General features: G+C 41.3%; 1 protein-coding gene across 1 annotated transcript in view; it reads left to right on the top strand.

The window, feature by feature from the left end:
• The window catches only part of pcdh11 (protocadherin 11), a 624,709-nt gene that overhangs the window by 373,697 nt on the left and 224,546 nt on the right, over positions 1 to 26,466 (top strand). The window contains exon 5 of the mRNA XM_061930581.2: positions 20,418 to 20,616. Within this exon, the coding sequence (XP_061786565.1) occupies positions 20,418 to 20,616 (199 nt within the window). The remainder of the gene's footprint in view (positions 1 to 20,417; positions 20,617 to 26,466) is intronic.

Genomic DNA, 26,466 nt, shown 5'->3' with positions numbered 1-26,466 from the left:
AAACCATCACCCAACCATGCAAATTTTGCATTTCCTTTGGAAATCGAGGTCCCAGAGTCTGGAGGAAGACAGGAGAGGCACAGGATCCACGTTGCCTGAAGTCTAGTGTAAAGTTTCCACCATCAGTGATGGTTTGGGGTGCCATGTCATCTGCTGGTGTCGGTCCACTCTGTTTCCTGAGATCCAGGGTCAACGCAGCCGTCTACCAGCAAGTTTTAGAGCACTTCATGCTTCCTGCTGCTGACCTGCTCTATGGAGATGGAGATTTCAAGTTCCAACAGGACTTGGCGCCTGCACACAGCGCAAAATCTACCCGTGCCTGGTTTACGGACCATGGTATTTCTGTTCTAAATTGGCCCGCCAACTCCCCTGACCTTAGCCCCATAGAAAATCTGTGGGGTATTGTGAAAAGGAAGATGCAGAATGCCAGACCCAAAAACGCAGAAGAGTTGAAGGCCACTATCAGAGCAACCTGGGCTCTCATAACACCTGAGCAGTGCCAGAAACTCATCGACTCCATGCCACGCCGCATTAACGCAGTAATTGAGGCAAAAGGAGCTCCAACCAAGTATTGAGTATTGTACATGCTCATATTTTTCATTTTCATACTTTTCAGTTGGCCAACATTTCTAAAAATCCCTTTTTTGTATTAGCCTTAAGTAATATTCTAATTTTGTGACACACGGAATTTTGGATTTTCATTTGTTGCCACTTCAAATCATCAAAATTAAATGAAATAAACATTTGAATGCATCAGTCTGTGTGCAATGAATAAATATAATGTACAAGTTACACCTTTTGAATGCAATTACTGAAATAAATCAAGTTTTTCAAAATATTCTAATTTACTGGCTTTTACCTGTATATATATATATATAGCTAGAATTCACTGAAAGTCAAGTATTTCTTATATATAAATATATATATATATATATATATATATATATATATATATATATATATATATATATATATATATATATATATATATATATATGAAATACTTGACTTGGTGAATTCTAGCTGTAAATATACTCCTCCCCTCTTAACCACCTCCCTGAATCGGAGGTCTCAAGTTTGGCAAGTATGATTTATGCTGATTTATTTTTTCTAAACACAATTAAGAAGTCTGGATTAATGGCTACAATGAGCACGTTTTTTGTTACGCATGATACTGATAAAGCACGTTCTCCCTTGGCATCGCGCCGGGGCTCCCCCCCAAAGGGTCCGCCCAACTATTTGAGAAGAACTGCCGTATAAAATGATTCAGCCTGATTTGATAAATAATTCATTAGATTTGTCAATCGCCCACTAATCTCTGCCCATTTGTGTGTTCCCGCTAAACTGACCCTCTCACACAAGCGCACTGAAGTCACCCCACACCTCCAAAAACTCCGGGAACATTGTGAGCAAAAAGAAAAAGGCTTATAGATAAAACTGGAAGACGTTCTTCTTTGGTGGGGGGAATGGTTACAAGCCGTGACATCTTTTTGGATAAACGCCTCCCGGTGTTGTGTGAGTATTCTCTCTGCACGTCGGAAGATAAATCACCTTGTCGAGCGTACAGATGTATGCGGGGTCTAGGTGTGCCCACCAGCTGATCTCTATCCGCGGCGGCAGAACCGATCCCTCTGATTCACGCCTAAGTGTGGCCTTCTTTTATCACTTGTGCTTTTTTTCTCACTCTGGTGTTGAGAATTAAAACGTATATTTAGCAGCAATAGAAAGAGCTTCCACTCCGATCCAATCCGCTTTATTTACATAGCACATTTAAAAAAAACAAAGAAACAATAAAAGTTTCACAAAGTGCTGCACAGACGTTGAGACATAAATACTAAGAGAGTCTATAATATAAAACAGATCGGAAATAAAAAAAACAGAATACAATGATTTGCAAATCTTCTTCAACCTATATTCAATTGAATAGACTGCAAAGACAAGATACTTAACATTCGAACTGGAAAACATTGTTGTTTTTTGCAAAAATTTGCTCTTTTGGATTTTGACGCCTGCAACATGTTTAAAAAAAGCTGGCAAAAGTGGCAAAAAAGACTGAGAAAGTTGAGGAATGCTCATCAAACACTTATTTGGAACATCCCACAGGTGAACAGGCTAATTGGGAACAGGTGGGTGCCATGATTGGGTATAAAAGCAGCTTCCATGAAATGCTCAGTCATTCACAAACACTTTGTGAACAAATGCGTGAGCAAATTGTCCAACAGTTTAAGAACAACATTTCTCAACCGGTTATTGCAAGGAATTTAGGGATTTCACCATCTATGGTCCGTAATATCATCAGAAGGTTCAGAGAATCTGGAGAAATCACTGCACGTAAGCAAATATATTACGGACCTTCGATCCCTCAGGCGGTACTGCATCAAAAAGCGACATCAGTGTGTAAAGGATATCACCACATGGGCTAAGGAACAATTCAGAAAAACCTCTGTTAGGAACTACAGTTGGTCGCTACATCTGTAAGTGCAAGTTAAAACTCTGCTATGCAAAGCCAAAGGCATTTATCAACAACACCCAGAAACGCTGCCGTCGTCGCTGGGCCCGAGCTCATCTAAGATGGACTGATGCAAAGTGGAAAAGTGTTCTGTGGTCTTGGCGAGTCCACATTTCAAAGTGTTTTTGGAAACTGCGGATGTCGTGTCCTCCGGACCAAAGAGGTAAAGAACGATCCGGATTGTTATAGGCGCAAAGTTCAAAAGCCAGCATCTGTGATGGTATTGGGCTGTATTAGTGCCCGAGGCATGGGTAACTTACACATCTGTGAAGGCACCATTAATACTTAAAGGTACATACAGGTTTTGGAGCAACATATGTTGCCATCCAAGCAACGTTATCATGGATGCCCCTGATTATTTCAGCAAGACAATGCCAAGTCACTTGTTACAACAGCGTGGCTTTATAGTAAAAGAGTGCGGGTACGAGACTGGCCTGCCTGTAGTCCAGACCTGTCTCCCATTGAAAATGTGTGGTGCATTATGAAGCCTAAAATACAACAACAGAGACCCCAGACTGTTGAACAACTTAAGCTGTACATCAAGCAAGAATGGGAAATAATTCCACCTGAAAAGCTTCAGAAACTGGTCTCCTCAGTTCCCAAACGTTTACTGAGTGTTGTTAAAAGGAAAGGCCATGTAACACACTGGTAAAAAAAATTCCCTGTGCCAACTTTTTTGCAATGTGTTGCTGCCATTCAATTCTAAGTAAATTCTTTGCAAAAAAAAAAAAAGTTTCTCAGTTCAAACATTAAATATCTTGTCTTTGCAGTCTATTCAATTGAATATAAGTTGAAAAGGATTAGCAAATCATTGTATTCAGTTTTCATTTACCATTTACACAACGTGCCAACTTCACTGGTTTTGGGTTTTGTACATAAAATACATCAGAGAAAATAAAATAGACTAACATGCACGATCACCTCTGGATTTTAAATTTTGGGACGACAAGAAAAAACTACATATGCACTAAATATACAGATACAGGAGTGTATTGTTGGGATACAGGAGTGTATTGTTGGGATACAGGTGTGCATTGTTGGGATACAGGTGTGCATTGTTGGGATACAGGTGTGCATTGTTGGGATACAGGTGTGTATTGTTGGGATACAGGTGTGTATTGTTGGGATACAGGTGTGTTTTGTTGGGATACAGGTGTGTATTGTTGGGATACAGGTGTGTATTGTTGGGATACAGGTGTGCATTGTTGGGATACAGGTGTGCATTGTTGGGATACAGGTGTGCATTGTTGGGATACAGGTGTGTATTGTTGGGATACAGGTGTGTATTGTTGGGATACAGGTGTGTTTTGTTGGGATACAGGTGTGTTTTGTTGGGATACAGGTGTGTATTGTTGGGATACAGGTGTGTATTGTTGGGATACAGGTGTGTATTGTTGGGATACAGGTGTACATTGTTGGGATACAGGTGTATATTGTTGGGATACAGGTGTATATTGTTGGGATACAGGTGTCTAATGTTGGGATACAGGTGTCTTTTGTTAGATACATGTGTCTATTGTTGGGATGAATGTATTTATTGTTGGGATACAGGTGTGTATTGTTGGGATACAGGTGTGTATTGTTGGGATACAGGAGTGTATTGTTGGGATACATGTGTGTATTGTTGGGATACAGGTGTGTATTGTTGGGATACAGGTGTGTATTGTTGAGATACAGGTGTGTATTGTTGGGATACAGGAGTGTATTGTTGGGATACAGGAGTGTATTGTTGGGATACATGTGTGTATTGTTGGGATACAGGTGTGTATTGTTGGGATACAGGTGTGTATTGTTGAGATACAGGTGTGTATTGTTGGGATACAGGTGTATATTGTTGGGATACAGGTGTACATTGTTGGGATACAGGTGTATATTGTTGGGATACAGGTGTCTATTGTTGGGATACAGGTGTCTATTGTTAGATACATGTGTCTATTGTTAGATACATGTGTCTATTGTTGGGATGAATGTATTTATTGTTGGGATACAGGTGTGTATTGTTGGGATACAGGTGTGTATTGTTTAGATACAGGTGTGTATTGTTGGGATACAGGTATGTTTTTTTGGGATACATGTGTGTGTTGTTGAGATACAGGTGTGTGTTGTTGAGATACAGGTGTGTATTGTTGAGATACAGGTGTGTAATGTTGAGATACAGGTGTGTAATGTTGGGATACAGGTGTGTATTGAGATACAAGTGTATATTGTTGGGATACAGGTGTATATTGTTGGGTTACAGATGTATATTGTTAGATACATGTGTCTATTTTTGGGATAAAGGAGTGTATTGTTGGGATACAGGTGTGCATTGTTGGGATACAGGTGTGCATTGTCGGGATACAGATGTGCATTGTTGAGATACAGATGTGCATTGTTGGGATACAGGTGTGCATTGTTGGGATACAGGTGTGCATTATTGGTATACAGGTGTGTATTGTTGGGTTACAGGTGTATACTGTTTGGATACAGGTGTATATTGTTGGGATACAGGTGTATATTGTTAGATTCATGTGTCTATTTTTGGGATAAAAGAGTGTATTGTTGGGATACAGGTGTGCATTGTTGGGATACATGTGTGCATTATTGGGATACAGGTGTGTATTGTTGGGATACAGGTGTATATTGTTGATATACAGGTGTATATTGTTAGATACATGTCTATTTTTGGGATACAGGAGTGTATTGTTGGGATACAGGTGTATATTGTTGAGATACAGGTGTATATTGTTAGATACATGTGTCTATTTTTGGGATGAAGGAGTGTATTGTTGGGATACAGGTGTATATTGTTAGATTCATGTGTCTATTTTTGGGATAAAGGAGTGTATTGTTGGGATACAGATGTGCATTATTGGGATACAGGTGTGTATTGTTGGGATACAGGTGTACATTATTTGGATACAGGTGTGTATTGTTGGGATAAAGGAGTGTATTGTTGGGATACAGGTGTATATTGTTAGATACATGTGTCTATTTTTGGGATAAAGGAGTGTATTGTTGGGATACAGGTGTATATTGTTGGGATACAGGTGTATACTGTTTGGATACAGGTGTATATTGTTGGGATACAGGTGTGTATTGTTGGGATACAGGTGTATATTGTTAGATACATGTGTCTATTTTTGGGATAAAGGAGTGTATTGTTGGGATACAGATGTGCATTATTGGGATACAGGTGTGTATTGTTGGGATACAGGTGTATATTGTTGGGTTACAGGTGTATACTGTTTGGATACAGGTGGATATTGTTGGGATACAGGTGTATATTGTTAGATTCATGTGTCTATTTTTGGGATAAAAGAGTGTATTTTTAGGATAAAGGTGTGCATTGTTGGGATACATGTGTGCATTATTGGGATACAGGTGTGTATTGTTGGGATACAGGTGTATATTGTTAGATACATGTGTCTATTTTTGGGATACAGGAGTGTATTGTTGGGATACAGGTGTATATTGTTGAGATACAGGTGTATATTGTTAGATTCATGTGTCTATTTTTGGGATAAAGGAGTGTATTGTTGGAATACAGGTGTGTATTGTTGGGATACAGGTGTGCATTATTGGGATACAGGTGTGTATTGTTGGGATACAGGTGTATATTGTTGAGATACAGGTGTATATTGTTAGATACTTGTGTCTATTTTTGGGATAAAGGAGTGCATTGTTGGGATACAGGTGTATATTGTTGAGATACAGGTGTATATTGTTAGATACACGTGTCTATTTTTGGGATAAAGGAGTGTATTGTTGGTATACAGGTGTATCTTGTTGGGATACAGGTGTATACTGTTTGGATGCAGGTGTATATTGTTGGGACACAGGTGTATATTGTTAGATTCATATGTCTATTTTTGGGATAAAGGAGTGTATTGTTGGGATACAGGTGTGCATTGTTGGAATACAGGTGTGCATTGTTGGGATACAGGTGTATATTGTTGAGATACAGGTGTATATTGTTAGATACATGTGTCTATTTTTGGGATAAAGGAGTGTATTGTTGGGATACAGGTGTGCATTGTTGGGATACAGGTGTGTATTGTTGGGATACAGGTGTATATTGTTGAGATACAGGTGTATATTGTTAGATACATGTGTCTATTTTTGGGATAAAGGAGTGTATTGTTGGGATACAGGTGTATATTGTTGAGATACAGGTGTATATTGTTAGATACATGTGTCTATTTTTGGGATAAAGGAGTGTATTGTTGGGTTTCAGGTGTATATTGTTGAGATACAGGTGTATATTGTTAGATACATGTGTCTATTTTTGGGATAAAGGAGTGTATTGTTGGTATACAGGTGTATATTGTTGGGATACAGGTGTATACTGTTTGGATGCAGGTGTATATTGTTGGGATACAGGTGTATATTGTTAGATTCATGTGTCTATTTTTGGGATAAAGGAGTGTATTGTTGGGATACAGGTGTGCATTGTTGGAATACAGGTGTGCATTGTTGGGATACAGGTGTATATTGTTGAGATACAGGTGTATATTGTTAGATACATGTGTCTATTTTTGGGATAAAGGAGTGTATTGTTGGGATACAGGTGTGCATTGTTGGGATACAGGTGTGCATTGTTGGGATACAGGTGTGTATTGTTGGGATACAGGTGTGTATTATTGGGATACAGGTGTGCATTGTTGGGATACAGGTGTGCATTGTTGGGATACAGGTGTGCATTGTTGGGATACAGGTGTGTAGTGTTGGGATACAGGTGTGCATTGTTGGGATACAGGTGTGTAGTGTTGGGATACAGGTTTATCTTGTTGGGATACAGGTGTGTATTGTTGGGATACAGGTGTGTAGTGTTGGGATACAGGTGTGCATTGTTGGGATACAGGTGTGTAGTGTTGGGATACAGGTGTATCTTGTTGGGATACAGGTGTGTAGTGTTGGGATACAGGTGTGTAGTGTTGGGATACAGGTGTATCTTGTTGGGATACAGAGGTGTATTGTATCAGCTGACCTCAGAGACCTTGTGGTGGTGTACATTTTCAAAAAGTCTGACCATATATTGTGGCGCTAATCCGTTAAGAGATTTAAAAACAAACAACAATATATTAAAATGAAGTGGGAGTCAGTGAAGGGATGCTAAAATGTGTTCATGTTTTTTAGTGCCTGTTAAATCATTTTGAGTCCTGGTTCATTCCAACATAGAGGGAGTTCCAGTAGTCCAAATGTGATGAAATAAAAGCATGGAATAAACCACTCAGTCCTTAAAAGATAAAACTGATAAACATTTTTGCTGAAAGGCTTCGATGTCGATGTCGATTGTCAAACTTAAAACCAAGATTTGTGACTGTGGGTTTGAAATAAGGCATCAGGGGGTCCAGGTCACTGGGGGGAGCATTCTGTTTGATTTTTGAGTCAAAATGATTTCCGTCTCGTGCTCGTTTGAGTTTAGAAAGTTTACCGCCAACCACGCTTCCACCTCGGAGGGCAACAAGCGGCCCAAAGCGAAATATACCGAACCTCTAATCCGGTAACCCTCGGATCCAGCCCCGTCTGCTTTTTGCCCCGGTGCGCAACCGGAGGGAATGTTCTGGATTGGCCGGCCTGTTCCGTGGCAGAACTTGGCACACACACGCTCCTGTTCATTTTATCTCTGTGTACATACTTCTCAAGGCACTGTTTTATCTGGCTGAACAGGCTTTGTTTGGTCTTGATATCTCTTACCACAGCCTGTCTTTGCTTTATGGATTTCTGGCAGCTTCTTTAAATAAGTGATAGCGCTTAGTAAAACACTCACCTTGACTTCTCTGTGAATCTATGTGTTTTTTGCATTTAAATGCTTTTCATTGAATATGAATGTTGTATTCACCTTTCACGGCAAAACATTCATTTGAGGCTCATTAACGGCATTTATTGTCATTAATATTACAACGCCCGGTGTCGTCAAAATCTAATTATCCTTCCTAATCACTCGGCTCCAGCTTGAATAGGCAGGAAGAAAGTGCACTTTACAATGGAATACTTTCCTTTATGCAACATGATTATGGCCTAATTGTCACAGACAGCTGTTTGTTCTAATAGATTCTGGATGCCATTGCTGAAACACGTTTCCAATAATTAGAATCAGGTGGAGAGGAAGAATGCTTTTTGTAGTGCTGCCAAGACTACGTAAGTGGGCTCACTCTTAAGCCGGAAACCTGGTTCTCAGCGTCTGTGTGCACGCTCCGCTCATTTGAGAAACACCTGTCAATGCTGTTTGAGAACCAGCTGATATTTAGACGTACTGAAAGCCCCGGGATTGACGGCACATGCAGCTATAGGATTTAGCCGACAAGGTGCGAGTGCTTTAACTCCTCTGGCTTAATGCCGGAGGAGAGAAAGGAACTGGACATATTTTGGCAGACATTCTTCATTTTCGCTGCAGGCACTCAAAAGTACCGTATTTTTTGGACTATAAATAATTTTTATTTTCTCAAAACCCGGTGCGCCTAATGTAAGGAACAATTCTGGTTTTGCTTACCAACCTCAAAGCAATTTTATTTGGTACATGGTGTAATAAGTGTGACCAGTAGATGGCAGTCAAACATAAGAGATACGTGTAGACTGCATTCGGATGGCAATATGACTTAAAGGCCTACTGAAATGCGATTTTCTTATTTAAACGGGGATAGCAGGTCCATTCTATGTGTCATACTTGATCATTTTGCGATATTGCCATATTTTTGCTGAAAGGATTTAGTAGAGAACATCGACGATTTTGGTCGCTGATGAAAAAGCCTTGCCTGCACCGGAAGTAGCAGACGAGTAGCGTGACGTCACAGGTTGTGGAGCTCCTCACATCTGTACATTGTTTACAATCATGGCCACCAGCAGCGAGAGCGATTCGGACCGAGAAAGCGACAATTTCCCCATTAATTTGAGCGAGGATGAAAGATTTGTGGATGAGGAAAGTGAGAGTGAAGGACTAGAGGGCAGTGGGAGCGATTCAGATAGGGAAGATGCTGTGAGAGGCGGGTGGGACCTGATATTCAGCTGGGAATGACTAAAACAGTAAATAAACACAAGACATATATATATACTCTATTAGCCACAACACAACCAGGCTTATATTTAATATGCCACAAATTAATCCCGCATAACAAACACCCCCCCCCCCCCCTGTCCATATAACCCGCCAATACAACTCAAACACCTGCACAACACACTCAATCCCACAACCCAAAGTACCGTTCACCTCCCCAAAGTTCATACAGCACATATATTTCCCCAAAGTCCCCAAAGTTACGTACGTGACATGCACATAGCGGCACGCACAAGCGATCAAATGTTTGGAAGCCGCAGCTGCATGCGTACTCACGGTACCGCGTCTGCACATCCAACTCAAAGCCCTCCTGGTAAGAGTCCCTGTTGTCCCAGTTCTCCACAGGCAAATGCTTGACTGTCATCTTCCGGAAATGTAAACAATGAAACACCGGCTGTGTTTGTGTTGCTGCAGTCGGCCGCAATACACCGCTTCCCACCTACAGCTTTCTTCTTTGCTGTCTCCATTGTTCATTGAACAAATTGCAAAAGATTCACCAACACAGATGTCCAGAATACTGTGAAATTTTGCGATGAAAACAGACGACTTAATAGCTGGCCACCATGCTGTCCCAAAATGTCCTCTACAATCCGTGATGTCACGCGCTGACGTCATCATACCGAGACGTTTTCAGCAGGATATTTTGTGCGAAATTTAAAATTGCACTTTAGTAAGCTAACCCGGCCGTATTGGCATGTATTGCAATTTTAAGATTTCATCATTGATATATAAACTATCAGACTGCGTGGTCGGTAGTAGTGGGTTTCAGTAGGCTTTTAAGTAAACAACACCAACCTTGTATATGTTCCATTGAAAATAAAGAACGTTACACACGGCACTCAAAAATCTATCAAAATGTTTTAGTACGACTTTGGTAAGCTATAAAGCCGCACCGCTTGATGTGCTTCAACATACGAGATTTTATTATGGTGTGTGTTTAAGGTAAGACCTATTATCTGGCGTTTTATTTCGCAATATTATGCAAAATCAACTTTTCTTACCTTCTGGTACCTGCTGATCTGTATTTGGGATCTGCATAAATCCTGAAAAATTGCGAGCGTCTGCCTTTGTAGTCCGTACCGACGGCGTAGTTGATGTGCTTCTTCTTGTTATGGGACATTAATCCTCTGCTGTTGCCATTTCTAATATAAAGTAGTGTAAAGTTCTTACTTATATCTGTCAGTAAAGTCGCCATGAAAGTGCTAAAACATACCGATGTAGTGAGTTTACATTTTTCAACCAAGAAACTTTAGTTATTAGAGAGTTCCGGTAGGACGGTTTTTCACGGGACACTTTTCTGGCCTTGTTGTTGTTTCCGGATGAGGAGATGCTGCTCCGTTATTGATTTAAGTAAAGTCTGAATGTCATTAAAACAGTTAGCTCCATCTTTTGACACTTCTTCCACTCCCGTCCTTGCACGCTACACCGCTACAACATAGATGACGGGGAGAAGACGCTGTCGAAGGTGAGCCACGTATATAAGACCGCCCACAAAACGGCACATCCTTAAGAGATGCTCAAAAAGCGACTTAAAGATGATCCGTAAAACATAATGTATGCAACATTTTGACCAAAGAACCACCATTACATGTTATGTAGAGAAGACCACAAGGAAGTGTTTGACATTTAGAAAAAAATAATAATAATATGACTCCTTTATCCCTATTATCCAGTGCGCTTTATTTATAAAAAATATTTAAAAAAATAGACCATTCATTGGCAGTGCGCCTTATAATCACTATGGTCCTGAAAATATGGTGCATAGTTTCAAAAATACGTACAAAATGATAAAGCCATTATGGTGGTAAAATAAAAACACCTGCATGATGTAGTCACAGGTTTCTCGCAAATATTTTCAGCATTTATGCGGATCCCAAATACAGATCAGCAGGTACCAAGGTAAGAAAAGTTGCTTTCGCGTAATATTGCGAAACAAAACGTCACATAATATGTCTTACCTTATACAAACCCTGTTTCCATATGAGTTGGGAAAGTGTGTTGTTAATAAAAACAGAATACAATGATTTGCAAATAATTTTCAACCCATATTCAATTGAATGCACTACAAAGACAAGATATTTGATGTTCAAATTCATAAACGTATTTTTTTTTTTGCAAATAATAATTAACTTAGAATTTCAAGGCTGCAACACGTGCCAAAGTAGTTAGGAAAGGGCATGTTCACCACTGTGTTACATGGCCTTTCCTTTTAACAACACTCAGTAAACGTTTGGGAACTGAGGAGACACATTTTTTAAGCTTCTCAGGTGGAATTCTTTCCCACTCTTGCTTGATGTACAGCTTAAGTTGTTCAACAGTCCGCGGGTCTCCGTTGTGGTATTTTAGGCTTCATAATGCGCCACATATTTTCAATGGGAGACAGGTCTGGACTACAGGCAGGCCAGTCTAGTACCTGCACTCTTTTACTATGAAGCCACGTTGATGTAACACGTGGCTTGGCATTGTCTTGCTGAAATAAGCAGGGGCGTCCATGGTAACGTTGCTTGGATGGCAACATATGTTGCTCCAAAACCTGTATGTACCTTTCAGCATTAAGCATTAACTTACACATCACAGATGTGTAAGTTACCCATGTCTTGGGCACTAATACACCCCCATACCATCACAGATGCTGGCTTTTCAACTTTGCGCCTATAACAATCCGATGGTTCTTTTCCTCTTTGGTCCGGAGGACATGACGTCCACAGTTTCCAAAAACAATTTGAAATGTGGACTCGTTAGACCACAGAACACTTTTCCACTTTGTATCAGTCCATCTTAAATGAGCTCAGGCCCAGCGTAGCCGACGGCGTTTCTGGGTGTTGTTGATATACGGTTTTCGCCTTGCATAGGAGAGTTTTAACTTGCACTTACAGATGTAGCGACCAACTGTGGTTACTGATAGTGGGTTTCTGAAGTGTTTCTGAGCCCATGTAGTGATATCCTTTACACACTGATGTCGCTTGTCGATGCAGTACGGTTTGAGGGATCGAAGGTCACGGGCTTTGCTGCTTACGTGCAGTGGTTTCTCCAGATTTTCTGAACCCTTTGATATTACGGACCGTAGATGGCGAAATCCCTAAATTCCTTGCAATAGCTGGTTGAGAAAGGTTTTTCTTAAACTGTTCAACAATTTGCTCACGCATATGTTGACAAAGTGGTGACCCTCGCCCCATCCTTGTTTGTGAATGACTGAGCATTTCGTGCAATCTACTTTTACACCCAATCATGGCACACACCTGTTCCCAATTTCCTTGTGGGATGTTCCAAATAAGTGTTTGATGAACATTCCTCAACTTTATCGGTATTTATTGCCACCTTTCCCAACTTCTTTGTCACGTGTTGCTAGCATCAAATTCTAAAGTTAATGATTATTTGCCAAAAAAAAAAAAAGTTTATCAGTTTGAACATCAAATATGTTGTCTTTGTAGCATATTCAACTGAATATGGGTTGAAAATGATTTGCAAATCATTGTATTCCGTTTATATTTACATCTAACACAATTTCCCAACTCATATGGAAACGCACCATAATATTATGCGTATGTTGAAGCACATCAAGCAGTGCGGCGTCATAGCTTACCAAAGTCGTACTAAAACATTTTGATAGATTGTTTTAGCGCCGTGTGAAATGTTCTATATTTTCACTGGCACATATAAATGTTGGTGTCGTTTACTTGAGTCGAATTGCCCTCATATTGCAGTCTACACGTATCTCTTATGTTTGACTGCCATGTACTGGCCACACGTATTGCACCATGTACCAAATAAAATAGCTTTGAGGTGGGTAAGCTCAACCGAACTTTTTCCGTACATTAGGCGCACCGGGTTATAAGGCGTACTGTCGGGTTTTGAGGGAAAAAAAGGATTTTAAGTGCGCCTTATAGTTTGGAAAATACCGTGCCCTTCTTTAATCCACACCCCAACCTCCGACCATTGGTTCTTATCCAAAACAATAGCTGGGATATCTCGGCACCATATTGGTTGAGTAAGAATATGTTGCCCCCATTAAGAGCTGGAAGGAGGTTGTGTTAATGATGTTCTGAATTCCAATATACTTGTGTTGCTATAACAACCGAGAAAATCAAGATAGTCGGATTTGCCCACAAAAAAAAAAAAAATCCCTTATCGTGTTGAATAATGGGATGACTAAAATTCACCGCAATAACTGAAGCTGAGGGTGTAATTACGTTTTATGTGTTCTTTACGTCCCTGCACGGCGGCGTGAAACATTACGATGTTACCCAGGGAATGGTGTGAAGACATGAATTCATGCCGCCGCATAATCACTGTGACAATGCCGGCGTTGCCTCAATGTCAGATCCAATCTCTCCCTCTCCCGCGTCTTGTGTTCTCCGGGGTTAAACGCCAAATAAAAGATATAAAGCACGGAAAGTGCAAAATCAAACCAGCGGCCGCCATTACCCGCCGCGCCTTTTATGCTATAAGCGGTTGTAAAGGGTTTGTTTTCCGGAGAAAACACTAACATGTTCTCAGACGCCCGTGAAATAAAGCCATCTTCTCTTCCTTAGCTGGGGAAGAAAGGTCACAGCGTGATGTTGTGGAAACCTCCTGAGAAATCAAAGAGTCTTGCACCTTCCTGTGGAAAATGTCCATTCCCCCGCGAACCTCTGGGACTTTCAGTCTACCTTTACACATTCACATTTATTTAGCCTTTAGACCACACTTCCCATGCGCTACATTCATATCAGCTAATAATAGCAATTATTATTTTGAAGTGATCAAATGTTTGAATAAAGGACACATAGGGTCTAGATCAGGGGTGTCAAACTGGTAAAATCACGGCACGATAACTTAAAAATAAAGAAAATTCAGATAGTTTTCTTTGTTTAAAAATAGAACAAGCATATTCTGAAATTGTACAAATCATAATGTTGTTGGGTTTTTTTTTTTTGCACTTACATGTTGCGGTTAATACTATTGTATCTTTAGTTGTCGTTATTTATACCGTATTTTTTGGAGTATAAGTCGCACCGGCCGAAGATTCACGATGATTTATTGTCAATTCTTAACATGCACAAGACACATAAGAACTGAAAAGTATATTTTCGGCACAGTCCCACTAAGAGCAGACATACGTTACAGGGAGACAAGACAAGACCGCCGACGGGGCAGCCATGTTTACGGCTCTCCTTAAAAAAAGGTGAGAAAAAGGTGATATTAGGAAAGGGGGGGAGAGTAAAAATTAAAATATCAGTCAAAGGCTGGATCCGCAAGAGGGGGTCCAGACTGATTCCAAGGGAAAAAACCTAATTTGCAATACAAACATAAACACATTACATTTAGTCACAACAAACTCGCAACAATCAACTTGGGTGTGATGTTGAAGTGTTTTTGTGGACTGGGGCCGATCTCAAAGTTCGACACCAGGTGCTTGTTGAGAAAAAGGGAGGTCAAAAGCGTCCATCGTTGAGGTGTCCTCGGGGGTGTTTTTCAGAGCAGCCTGTTCCTGATAACACAGCGTCAAGGCAATTCGAGGGAGTTAAATCGTAGATTAGGATGTTGTTTTTCTTCGAGCAGACCGAAAAAAATGACTTTCCTGCCTTATTGTCCATGCTGGTTTCTCTCAAATTCAATTCAATTCTCCTTCTCAGCAAACTTCTCCAAGATGTGATCCATCTTGCGATTCAGATCAGAAATCGCCGCGGTCTGTGTTCCCACAGCCCTGCCCAATCCTTCCATTGCGACGAAAAGCCTTTGGGCTCCTTGAGTGGCTGCCATCGTCTTCCGATACACCAGAGCAATGCCCAGCCCAATTAGCAGGTGCCCCGCGATCACGGTTTCAAATAGGTAGATGTCTTCCACGTCCTCGATGGAAAGGACTGAGAGGCACATGATTCTCCATTTATCCCAGGAGTCTCCCACGTACCTCGCAGCAATGGTTCCATCAGGGCAGCCAGGCTCCCCCGAACCTCTTTTCCTTGTCGAAAAGACTTTGTCAATTGCGTCGAGAGTCCAGCCGATCATATCCATGTTTGATGTTTAGATATGAGGACAGCGCAAAGAAAGAGGCTTCAAAAAAGTTCAGACAGACAAAACGAAGAGAGCAAGCTGGGAAGGAGGGAGCGGAGAAAAATGTGACCGTCCTCACCAGAGGCAAGACTGAAAATGCATAATAAAGAAGGAAAAAAACATACAGTATATAAGTCGCACTGGAGTATAAGGCCCATTTTTTGGGGAAATTGATTCGATAAAACCCAACACCAAGAATAGACATTTGAAAGGCAATTTAAAATAGATAAAGAATAGTGAACAACAGGCTGAATACGTGTACGTTATATGAGGCATAAATAACCAACTGAGAACGTGCCTGGTATGTTAACGTAACATGTTATGGTAAGAGTCATTCAAATAACTATAACATATAGAACATGCTGTACGTTTACCAAACAATCTGTCACTCCTAATGCATGTGTCAGAAACAGATGCGGAAGCAAATTTATACAACAAATGTCTGAATAAAAGTGATAATGTATCTTATTGTAGGTGCTAATTACCGTTTGCATTCATATTTTGCTGTTTGTTACATTTTGTGTTTTGCTTGATTGTAAAAGATGTCCATCGAGGAGCTAGTCTGAGAAGTAAAAGAGGAGCGATGTTCATATGTTGTTAATATTCAGTGTTTTATTGTTCAAGGTCAATATTGTAAATCCCAGGTAAAAGAGGTGCAATGTTCATATGCTGTTAATATTCAGTGTTTTATTGTTCCTAGTTAGTATTGTAAATCCCACTTAAAAGAGTAGCGATGTTCATATGTTGTTAATATTCAATGTTTTATTGTTCATAGTTAATATTGTAAATCCCATTTTATTTATTTTAATTTTCTGTTTGTTACATTGTTGTTGTGTTTTGCTTGATTGTAAATTATGTCCATCGAGGAGCTGGTCTGAGAAGTAAAAAAGGAGCGATGTTCATAAATTGTTAATATTCAGTGTTTTATTGTTCATAGTTAATATTGTAAATCCCAGGTAAAAGAGTAGCAATGTTCATATGCTGTTAATATTCAGTGTTTTATTGTTCATAGTTAGTATTGTAAATCCCACGTAAAAGAGTAGCGATGTTCATATGTTGTTAATATTCAGTGTTTTCTTGTTCATAGTTAATTTTGTTAATCCCAGGTAAAAGAGGAGCAATGTTCATATGTGGTTAATATTCAGTGTTTTATTGTTCATAGTTAATATTGTAAATCCCACGTAAAATAGTAGCAATGTTCATTTGTTGTTAATATTCAGTGTTTTATTGTTCATAGTTAATATTGTAAATCCCACGTAAAAGAGTAGCGATGGTCAAATGTTGTTAATATTCAATATTTTATTGTTCATAGTGAATATTGTAAATCCTACTTTCTTTATTTTAATGTACATTTTGGTTCTCCCATTCAGTGAAAAAACTGTAAAATTCCATTCCCTTTTTTCGAGGTGGTCTAACATAACTTTTTTACAATTCTATCGGACATTGTGACTTTTGGTATTAGTGTTCATAAATGCTTAAAAAAAGGGACCCAAACATACTGTACAGCAGATTTTTACAGCTAAATGTGTATATATCATTTATACACACATACACGTTGGCCCCCCAAGACACATTTTTTTCTCTCAATGTGGCCCCCGAGTCAAAATATGAGTTAGAAAACAAGCATGAAATCGCTACTGTCTTTTTTTAGGAGGAATTTTATCACAACGTTTCGGTTTCTCAACTTTAAAAATACCTGCCTATATTACCACGGATTAAAGGGGTCCTACTAGGTGACCTAAAATGATGTCTTGGTATAGATTGAAGCCGGTGATGATGACATACCCGGCGTTGTGTTAAAATGTCATGCTCTGTCACAACATTTGCAGGGGTTTCCCTTGCAAACGCTTCCTCACTTTGCTCATTCAACCATAAACAAGCCTTGTTGTTCCTGCTGCCCATGCTGATTATTCTTGCGTGGAATTGGTATGCCTATATTTTCTCCACCGGCAGAGAGATCGCATTGAATTACTAAACGGGTGCGTACAGGAAGAGCAAAGTACTTGTCAATATACTAATAGAACTGGCACACTTTAGTAAGTTATTGTACTAGTTCTTCAACAAATACTGCACCTTTAAAAAGCAAGTAGTGCTAAATGCTTCAGAAAAAGTACAAAACCCAAAACAAGTGAAGTTGGCACGTTGTGTAAATGCTAAATAAAAACAGAATACAATGATTTGCAAATCCCTTTCAACCTATATTCAATTGAATAGAAGACAAAAGACAAAATATTCAACATTCCAACTGGTAAGCTTTGTTATTTTTCGCAAATATTAGCTCATTTGGGATTTGATGCCTGCAATATGCTTAAAAAAAGCTGGCACGAGTGGCAAAAAAGACTGAGAAAGTTGAGGAATGTTCATCAAACACTTATTTGGAACATCCCACAGGTGAACAGGCTAATTGGGAACAGGTGGGTGCCATGGTTGGGTATTCAATCATCCATCCATCCATTTTCTACCGCTTATTCCCTTTGGGGTCGCGGGGGCGCTGGAGCCTATCTCAGCTACAATCGGGGGGAAGGCGGGGTACACCCTGGACAAGTCGCCACCTCAGATAGACAGCAGCTTCTATGAAATGCTCAGTCATTCACAAACAAGGATGGGGCGAGGGTCACCACTTTGTGAACAAATGCGTGAGCAAATTGTCCAACAGTTCAAGAACAACATTTCTCAACCAGCTATTGCAAGAAATTATGGAATTTCACCATCTACGGTCCGTAGTATCATCAAAAGGTTCAGAGAATCTGGAAAAATCACTGCACGTAAGCGGCAAGGCAGAAAACCAACATTAAAGTTAAAGTTAAAGTACCAATGATTGTCACAAACACACTAGGTGTGGTGAAATGTGTCCTCTGCATTTGACCCATCCCCTTGTTCACTCCCTGGGAGGTGAGGGGAGCAGTGGGCAGCAGCCTAGGCCAGGCCTGGAACAATATTTGGTGATTTAACCCTCAATTCCAACCCTTGATGCTGAGTGCCAAGCAGGGAGGTAATGGGTCCCATTTTTATAGTCTTTGGTGTGAATCGGCCAGGGTTTGAACTCACAACCTACCGATCTCAGGGCGGACACTCTAACCACTAGGCCACTGAGTAAGTTGCCCATGTAATGCCCATGACCTTCGATCCCTCAGGCGGTACTGCACTAAAAAGGGACATCAGTGTGTAAAGCATATCGCCACATGGGCTCAGGAACACTTCAGAAAACCACTGTCAGTAACTACAGTTTGTTGCTACATCTGTAAGTGCAAGTTAAAACTCTACTATGCAAAGCCAAAGCCATTTATCAACAACACCCAGAAATGCTTCGCTGAGCCTGAGCTCATCTGAGATGAACTGATGCCACGTGTGAAAGTGTTCTGTGGTCTGACGAGTCCACATGTCAAATTGTTTTCGGAAACCGTGGACGTCGTGTCCTCCGGACCAAAGAGGAAAAGAACCATCCGGATTGTTATAGGCACAAAGTTCAAAAGCCAGCATCTGTGATGGTATGGGGGTGTATTAGTGCCCAAGGCATGGGTAACTTACACATCTGTGAAGGCACCATTAATGCTGAAAGGTACATATATGTTTTGGAGCAACGGCTTTTTCATGGACGCCCCTGCTTATTTCAGCAAGACAATGCCGAGCCACATGTTACAACAGCGTAGCTTCATAGTAAAAGAGTGCGGGTACTAGACTGGCCTGCCTGTAGTCCAGACCTGTCTCCCATTGAAAATGTGTGGTGCATTATGAAGCCTAAAATACCACAACTTAAGCTGTACACATACTTGCCAACCCTCTTGAATTTTCCGGGAGACTCCTGAAATTCAGCGCCTCTCCCGAAAATCTCCCGATTTTCAGCCGGAAGCCATGCCCCCTCCAGCTCCATGCGGACCTGAGTGAGGACAGCCTTTTTTCTGACTCCTTATTACACCCAGCCATATAATTATACATTAAAATAAACATATTTGAAATAATAAATTTTAAATGATCATAATAATTCATTTAAAATGACCATATTTAATTATTAAAATAATTGCTTGTTTATCAACAACTTTAGCATTTTATTCATTACATTTTGAAGCTCTCAGAAGCCAAGTTATGTTATATTCCTTAAGATTTATTTATGCAAGTTTGAAGAATCAATTATTTAAACAGTTTTGTTTGCATATTTTCAGGATATATATATATATATACATGTATGTATATATATATATATATATATATATATATATATATATATATATATATATATATATATATATATATATATATACACTGTATATATATATACTGTATATATATGAAATACTTGACTTGGTGAATTTTAACTGTAAATATACTCCTCCCCTCTTAACCACGCCCACAACCACGCCCCCCCCCCCCCTCCTCCCGAAATTGGAGGTCTCAAGGTTCGCAAGTATGACTGTACATCAAGCAAGAATGGGAAATAATTCCACCTGAAAAGCTTTAAAAATGTGTCTCCTCGGTTCCCAAACGTTTACTGAGTGTTGTTAAAAGGAAAGGCCATGAAACACAGTGGTAAAAATGCCCCTGTGCCAACTTTTTTGCAATGTGTTGCTGCCTTTAAATTATGTTAAGGAGTATTTGCACCAAAAAAATGTAGTTTCTCAGTTCGAACATTACATATCTTGTCTTTGCAGTCTATTCAATTGAATATAAGTTGACAATGATTTGCAAATCTGTGTATTCTGTTTTTATTTACATTTTACACAACATGCCAACTTCACTGGTTTTGGGTTTTGTACAAAAACTACGTATCGCTCGCTGCTCCTTTATGATGGAGTGTTAGAGAATAAAGCTCAGCTTTTATTGAATCGTCCTTGTTGTTTCCAGACCCAGCGCCGCGTGACTTTCCATCTCCCGAACGGTTCCCAGGAGAGCTGCAGTGACAGCGGACTGGGAGATCCGGAGCCGAGCAGCACGGCCAGCACCTCCCAGGGTCTCCCGCTGAGCTTCCCCCAGGAGGAGTACTACGAGCAGACATCACCTAACAGCCGCACCGAGGGAGATGGCAACTCGGACCCCGAATCCAGTGAGTACTTGCTTTCCTCACATTTCGACGGCGCTTGCAAAATTGTTGTTGCCAAGTCGGACACACGAGGTGAACATGGCGACATTAATACATGTAGATATGTTGAATATGTTGGGTGTGTTCAATCAACATATGTCGGTGATACTACGGATTCAAGGAACTTTATTGTCATACCAGCACACAATCTAGTACCCGAGGTCTCACAGTCCAATGTGTACCACAAGGACAATAGTAGGGATTCACATGGCCCCAATCCTTGGTGGATCTCCCGTAACAGAGAGAGAGACGGGGGGGGGGGGTAAACGTTTTGCAATGCAGTCTGCTGAAAATGATGGAAAGCGCCACTCTACATAGCAACTGACGCTGTGGTCAATGTTGGAATTGCCACAAAACACATTTTAAGATATTTAACACTCAATCAATCAATTCCTTTATTGTCATTGTCGTAATAACACTTAAGTCATACATGTCAACGAGATTTTGTTTGAGCTTTGTCCAGCGGCATAGAAACTGCATTGATGTGCAGGCTGACAGTAGTTTACATTTTAGCATTGTCAGGAAGACAATGCTGCCCTTTGTCACCGATTCTGTTCATAACTTTTATGGACAGAATTTCTAGGCGCAGTCAAGGCGTTGAGGGGATCCGGTTTGGTGGCTGCAGGATTAGGTCTCTGCTTTTTGCAGATGATTTGGTCCTGATGGCTTCATCTGGCCAGGATCTTCAGCTCTCACTGGATCGGTTCGCAGCTGAGTGTGAAGCGACTGGGATGAGAATCAGCACCTCCAAGTCCGAGTCCATGGTTCTCGCCCGGAAAAGGGTGGAGTGCCATCTCCGGGTTGGGGAGGAGATCTTGCCCCAAGTGGAGGAGTTCAAGTACCTCGGAGTCTTGTTCACGAGTGAGGGAAGAGTGGATCGTGAGATCGACAGGCGTATCGGTGCGGCGTCTTCAGTAATGCGGACGCTGTATCGATCCGTTGTGGTGAAGAAGGAGCTGAGCCGGAAGGCAAAGCTCTCAATTTACCGGTCGATCTACGTTCCCATCCTCACCTATGGTCATGAGCTTTGGGTTATGACCGAAAGGACAAGATCACGGGTACAAGCGGCCGAAATGAGTTTCCTCCGCCGGGTGGCGGGGCTCTCTCTTAGAGATAGGGTGAGAAGCTCTGTCATCCGGGGGGAGCTCAAAGTAAAGCCGCTGCTCCTCCGCATCGAGAGGAGCCAGATGAGGTGGTTCGGTCATCTGGTCAGGATGCCACCTGAGCGCCTCCCTAAGGAGGTGTTTAGGGCATGTCCGACCGGTAGGAGGCCACGGGGAAGACCCAGGACACGTTGGGAAGACTATGTCTCCCGGCTGGCCTGGGAACGCCTCGGGATCCCCCGGGAGGAGCTGGACGAAGTGGCTGGGGAGAGGGAAGTCTGGGCTTCCCTGCTTAGGCTGCTGCCCCCGCGACCCGACCTCGGATAAGCGGAAGAAGATGGATGGATGGATGGAGGAAGACAATGCTATATATGTATATAGTCCGGTGTTTTCCGGACTATATACTCAAGATGGCGGAGTAGAGCACGTCAAAAACTGAAGCTCCCCTGTGCATGCTCTAAAAAACTCTAAGCTACTTGGATTTCTGCCATAATTTTTTCATTTACGAACAACGCTTTCCTTATTTGTTGCACACCCGTTACAAAAGTTTAATGAAAAGGGCAACAATGGAGTCGGGATCGTCCTCGTCTCAAACACCTGTCGTCACTGAGGCCTATCTTGAGACTTTACTCAGGAAATTTTTCAATGAGGCTGAGGATAGATCCCAAAAGCGATTCCAGCGATTGGAGGATCAACTTGGTACAATTCAAGATACTTTATCTAAGCACGCTGCCGATATAGAATCTGTCCGCAATGAAGTGTCTTCTATTGAAACACGTGTCCAGAGCAATAAGGACGCTATGCTCAATTTCACCAGCATGCTCACGAAGATTGAGGAAAAGAATGATAGATCTTGAGGACAGAAACAGGAGGGATAACATTAGAATCATCAACATCAAAGAAGGCGAAGAAGGAAATAACGCGCTGTCTTACCTGGCCGCCAACATCCCCAAGTGGTTCCCTGCCTTGGCTGCAAATCCTCCGGAGCTCATGCGGGCCCATCGCATCGGCCCCCCGCGACAATCTCCCCGTCCCAGGGCGATGATTGTTAAGTGTCTGAGGTACACGGATAGGGACCGCATCCTGAAGGAGGCTAGGAAAGTTCCTCTTCAGCTCTCCGGTAACTCCGTTCGCTTTGCCCCGGACTACAGTGACGTGACGGCCAAGCTGAGACGACCCTGCTACTCCACTATGTACAGCGCTCGGAAAGCTGGTTTTGAAGCCTTTCTCATCTATCCAGCAACTATCAAACTCTCCAAAGGCTCCCAACAACACTTTTTTGACAATCCAGCAGAGGCTGAAAAGTTCATCTCCGCAGCCTCGTAAACTCCACTGAACTTGGGGGTACTCACACAGAGACATGGACATACGACACTTGGTAAGACTATTTTTGTTAGATTTTTCTTCAATGAGACTTTTTCATCGCAGTGCTTCTGAGCAGGAGACAGGCATGGATCTGTTTACTTCCTGGGTTGTTGACGCGTCATGTTGCCACGTGACTGTTTTTTCTTTTTTCTGTTTTTCACTAAACCACAATATTATTTTGTACACAGAAGATACATAAGAGTTTTATTTTTATTTGTTTCTGTTTGATATCCGAACCTAACTATGCATATGGTGTGATGAATGGGAATTATTTAGGAAACTATTTTTGCATTTTGAAGTTGTTCCATATTAAATATGTGATACTTTCCATACCTCATGCATGTATGATATGCATGTGTATATATATGTACAGGTAAAAGCCAGTAAATTAGAATATTTTGAAAAACTTGATTTATTTCAGTAATTGCATTCAAAAGGTGTAACTTGTACATTATATTTATTCATTGCACACAGACTGATGCATTCAAATGTTTATTTCATTTAATTTTGATGATTTGAAGTGGCAACAAATGAAAATCCAAAATTCCATGTGTCACAAAATTAGAATATTACTTAAGGCTAATACAAAAAAGGGATTTTTAGAAATGTTGGCCAACTGAAAAGTATGAAAATGAAAAATATGAGCATGTACAATACTCAATACTTGGTTGGAGCTCCTTTTGCCTCAATTACTGCGTTAATGCGGCGTGGCATGGAGTCGATGAGTTTCTGGCACTGCTCAGGTGTTATGAGAGCCCAGGTTGCTCTGATAGTGGCCTTCAATTCTTCTGCGTTTTTGGGTCTGGCATTCTGCATCTTCCTTTTCACAATACCCCACAGATTTTCTATGGGGCTAAGGTCAGGGGAGTTGGCGGGCCAATTTAGAACAGAAATACCATGGTCCGTAAACCAGGCACGGGTAGATTTTGCACTGTGTGCAGGCGCCAAGTCCTGTTGGAACTTGAAATCTCCATCTCCATAGAGCAGGTCAGCAGCAGGAAGCATGAAGTGCTCTAAAACTTGCTGGTAGACGGCTGCGTTGACCCTGGATCTCAGGAAACAGAGTGGACCGACACCAGCAGATGACATGGCACCCCAAACCATCACTGATGGTGGAAACTTTACACTAGACTTCAGGCAACGTGGATCCTGTGCCTCTCCTGTCTTCCTCCAGACTCTGGGACCTCGATTTCCAAAGGAAATGCAAAATGTGCATGGTTGGATGATGGTTTGGGGTGCCATGTCATCTGCTGGTGTCGGTCCACTCTGTTTCCTGAGATCCAGGGTCAACGCAGCCGTCTACCAGCAAGTTTTAGAGCACTTCATGCTTCCTGCTGCTGACCTGCTCTATGGAGATGGAGATTTCAAGTTCCAACAGGACTTGGCGCCTGCACACAGCGCAAAATCTACCCGTGCATGGTTTACGGACCATGGTATTTCTGTTCTAAATTGGCCCGCCAACTCCCCTGACCTTAGCCCCATAGAAAATCTGTGGGGTATTGTGAAAAGGAAGATGCAGAATGCCAGACCCAAAAACGCAGAAGAGTTGAAGGCCACTATCAGAGCAACCTGGGCTCTCATAACACCTGAGCAGTGCCAGAAACTCATCGACTCCATGCCACGCCGCATTAACGCAGTAATTGAGGCCAAAGGAGCTCCAACCAAGTATTGAGTATTGTACATGCTCATATTTTTCATTTTCATACTTTTCAGTTGGCCAACATTTCTAAAAATCCCTTTTTTGTATTAGCCTTAAGTAATATTCTAATTTTGTGACACACGGAATTTTGGATTTTCATTTGTTGCCACTTCAAATCATCAAAATTAAATGAAATAAACATTTGAATGCATCAGTCTGTGTGCAATGAATAAATATAATGTACAAGTTATACCTTTTGAATGCAATTACTGAAATAAATCAAGTTTTTCAAAATATTCTAATTTACTGGCTTTTACCTGTATATATGTGTATGTGTATGTGTGTGCATATTTTTGTTAATATTACTTCTTTAGTTTTTTACTTTTGCAATTGGATATTTAGTAGCTCTTGGGGGGAGCTTTTTGTTTTGTTTTGTTTTTTTGTTTTCCATGTTTATTTTATTGCCTGCAGTGTACGAGTGTATGTTTGTGTGTGTGTGGATGAGAGATTGTTTATGTGTTTGCTTGAATGGTCCAGTTGTGTGCATGTTTGTGTTGTGTGTCTGTGGCCCACAGTCTTTGACCATATGCCCTCTTCTCTTGTTCATGTTTCATGAACAGAGGAATGATTTATCTGACCATGATCACACACCCTCTTCTTCCTTTCATGTTTCTGAAATAACACTATATGGATAGTTCTGATAGTGAATTCTCCTCTGAAATAGAGGAGAATGAAGATTTGATAAACTCCCACAATTTGGAATCGATCAGTTTCTCAGACCACTGTGTACATACATCTACTGATGCTTAGTCTGGACACATCCTCAGTGACCTCTTGGATTCACCGGGCGTTTCGGGTCTCTCAACTGGTCATACGCCCTCCTCCAAGCGACCCAACCGGGGGTGATCAAATCCCCCGGCTTGTGTCCAGACGGCTCGCTAGCTACCATGACTCCAAGGATCTCCTCTTTTGAGCCACAACCATCTCAAGGCCCTTTCCGCCGCTTCGGTGGTACTGCGGATGGCTCTCCTCTTTCTCTCTCCATCGATGCCCAAACTGCTGAAGGCTCTGACCAAGGAACGGGCTGCAAATCCTCTACATCCAACCTCCACAGGGAAACACCTTGCTCTCCAACCAGCCTGCTGACAGTCGCTGACCAGTCCTGCATACTTGGAGAGCTTCCTCTCGAAGGCTTCTTCCAGGCGATCTTCCCACGGGACTGTCAGCTCCAGCAGCACAGCTTGTTTGGTGGACTCAGACACAAGGACAATGTCTGGTCGCAGGGTGGTGACTGCGATATGGCTGGGGAACTTCAGCTGGTTTTCAAGGTCCACCAACAACTGCCAGTCTTTTGCAGACGTCAGGATGCCTGCTGATGTTTTCCTAGCAGGAGTTGGCGTGTCCCCAGCTCTGACAAAGGCGATGGTTTTCTTGGAGGGGTGGAACTGTTTTGCCCATGCCAGTCCAGACCACATCAACTACAAATCACAAAGATTTATGAGCGAAATGGATCCAGATAGAAATGCTCCTCAAAACACCAACAATGATTGTTTATATTATACTGACGTCACATTTGATAAAACATTTATGCAAGATAAAAACATATCTCTAGTACATTTTAATAGCAGGAGTCTATACTCTCATTTTGATGATATCCAGGACTATTTGAATCAGTTCAAATCTCCATTTAATATTATAGGTATTTCA

Source organism: Nerophis lumbriciformis, linkage group LG36, assembly GCF_033978685.3.
Source record: "Nerophis lumbriciformis linkage group LG36, RoL_Nlum_v2.1, whole genome shotgun sequence".
Taxonomy (NCBI): Eukaryota; Metazoa; Chordata; class Actinopteri; order Syngnathiformes; family Syngnathidae; genus Nerophis; species Nerophis lumbriciformis.
The sequence above is the reverse complement of the archived record's forward strand: the minus strand, read 5'-3'. Positions and strand labels throughout refer to the sequence as shown.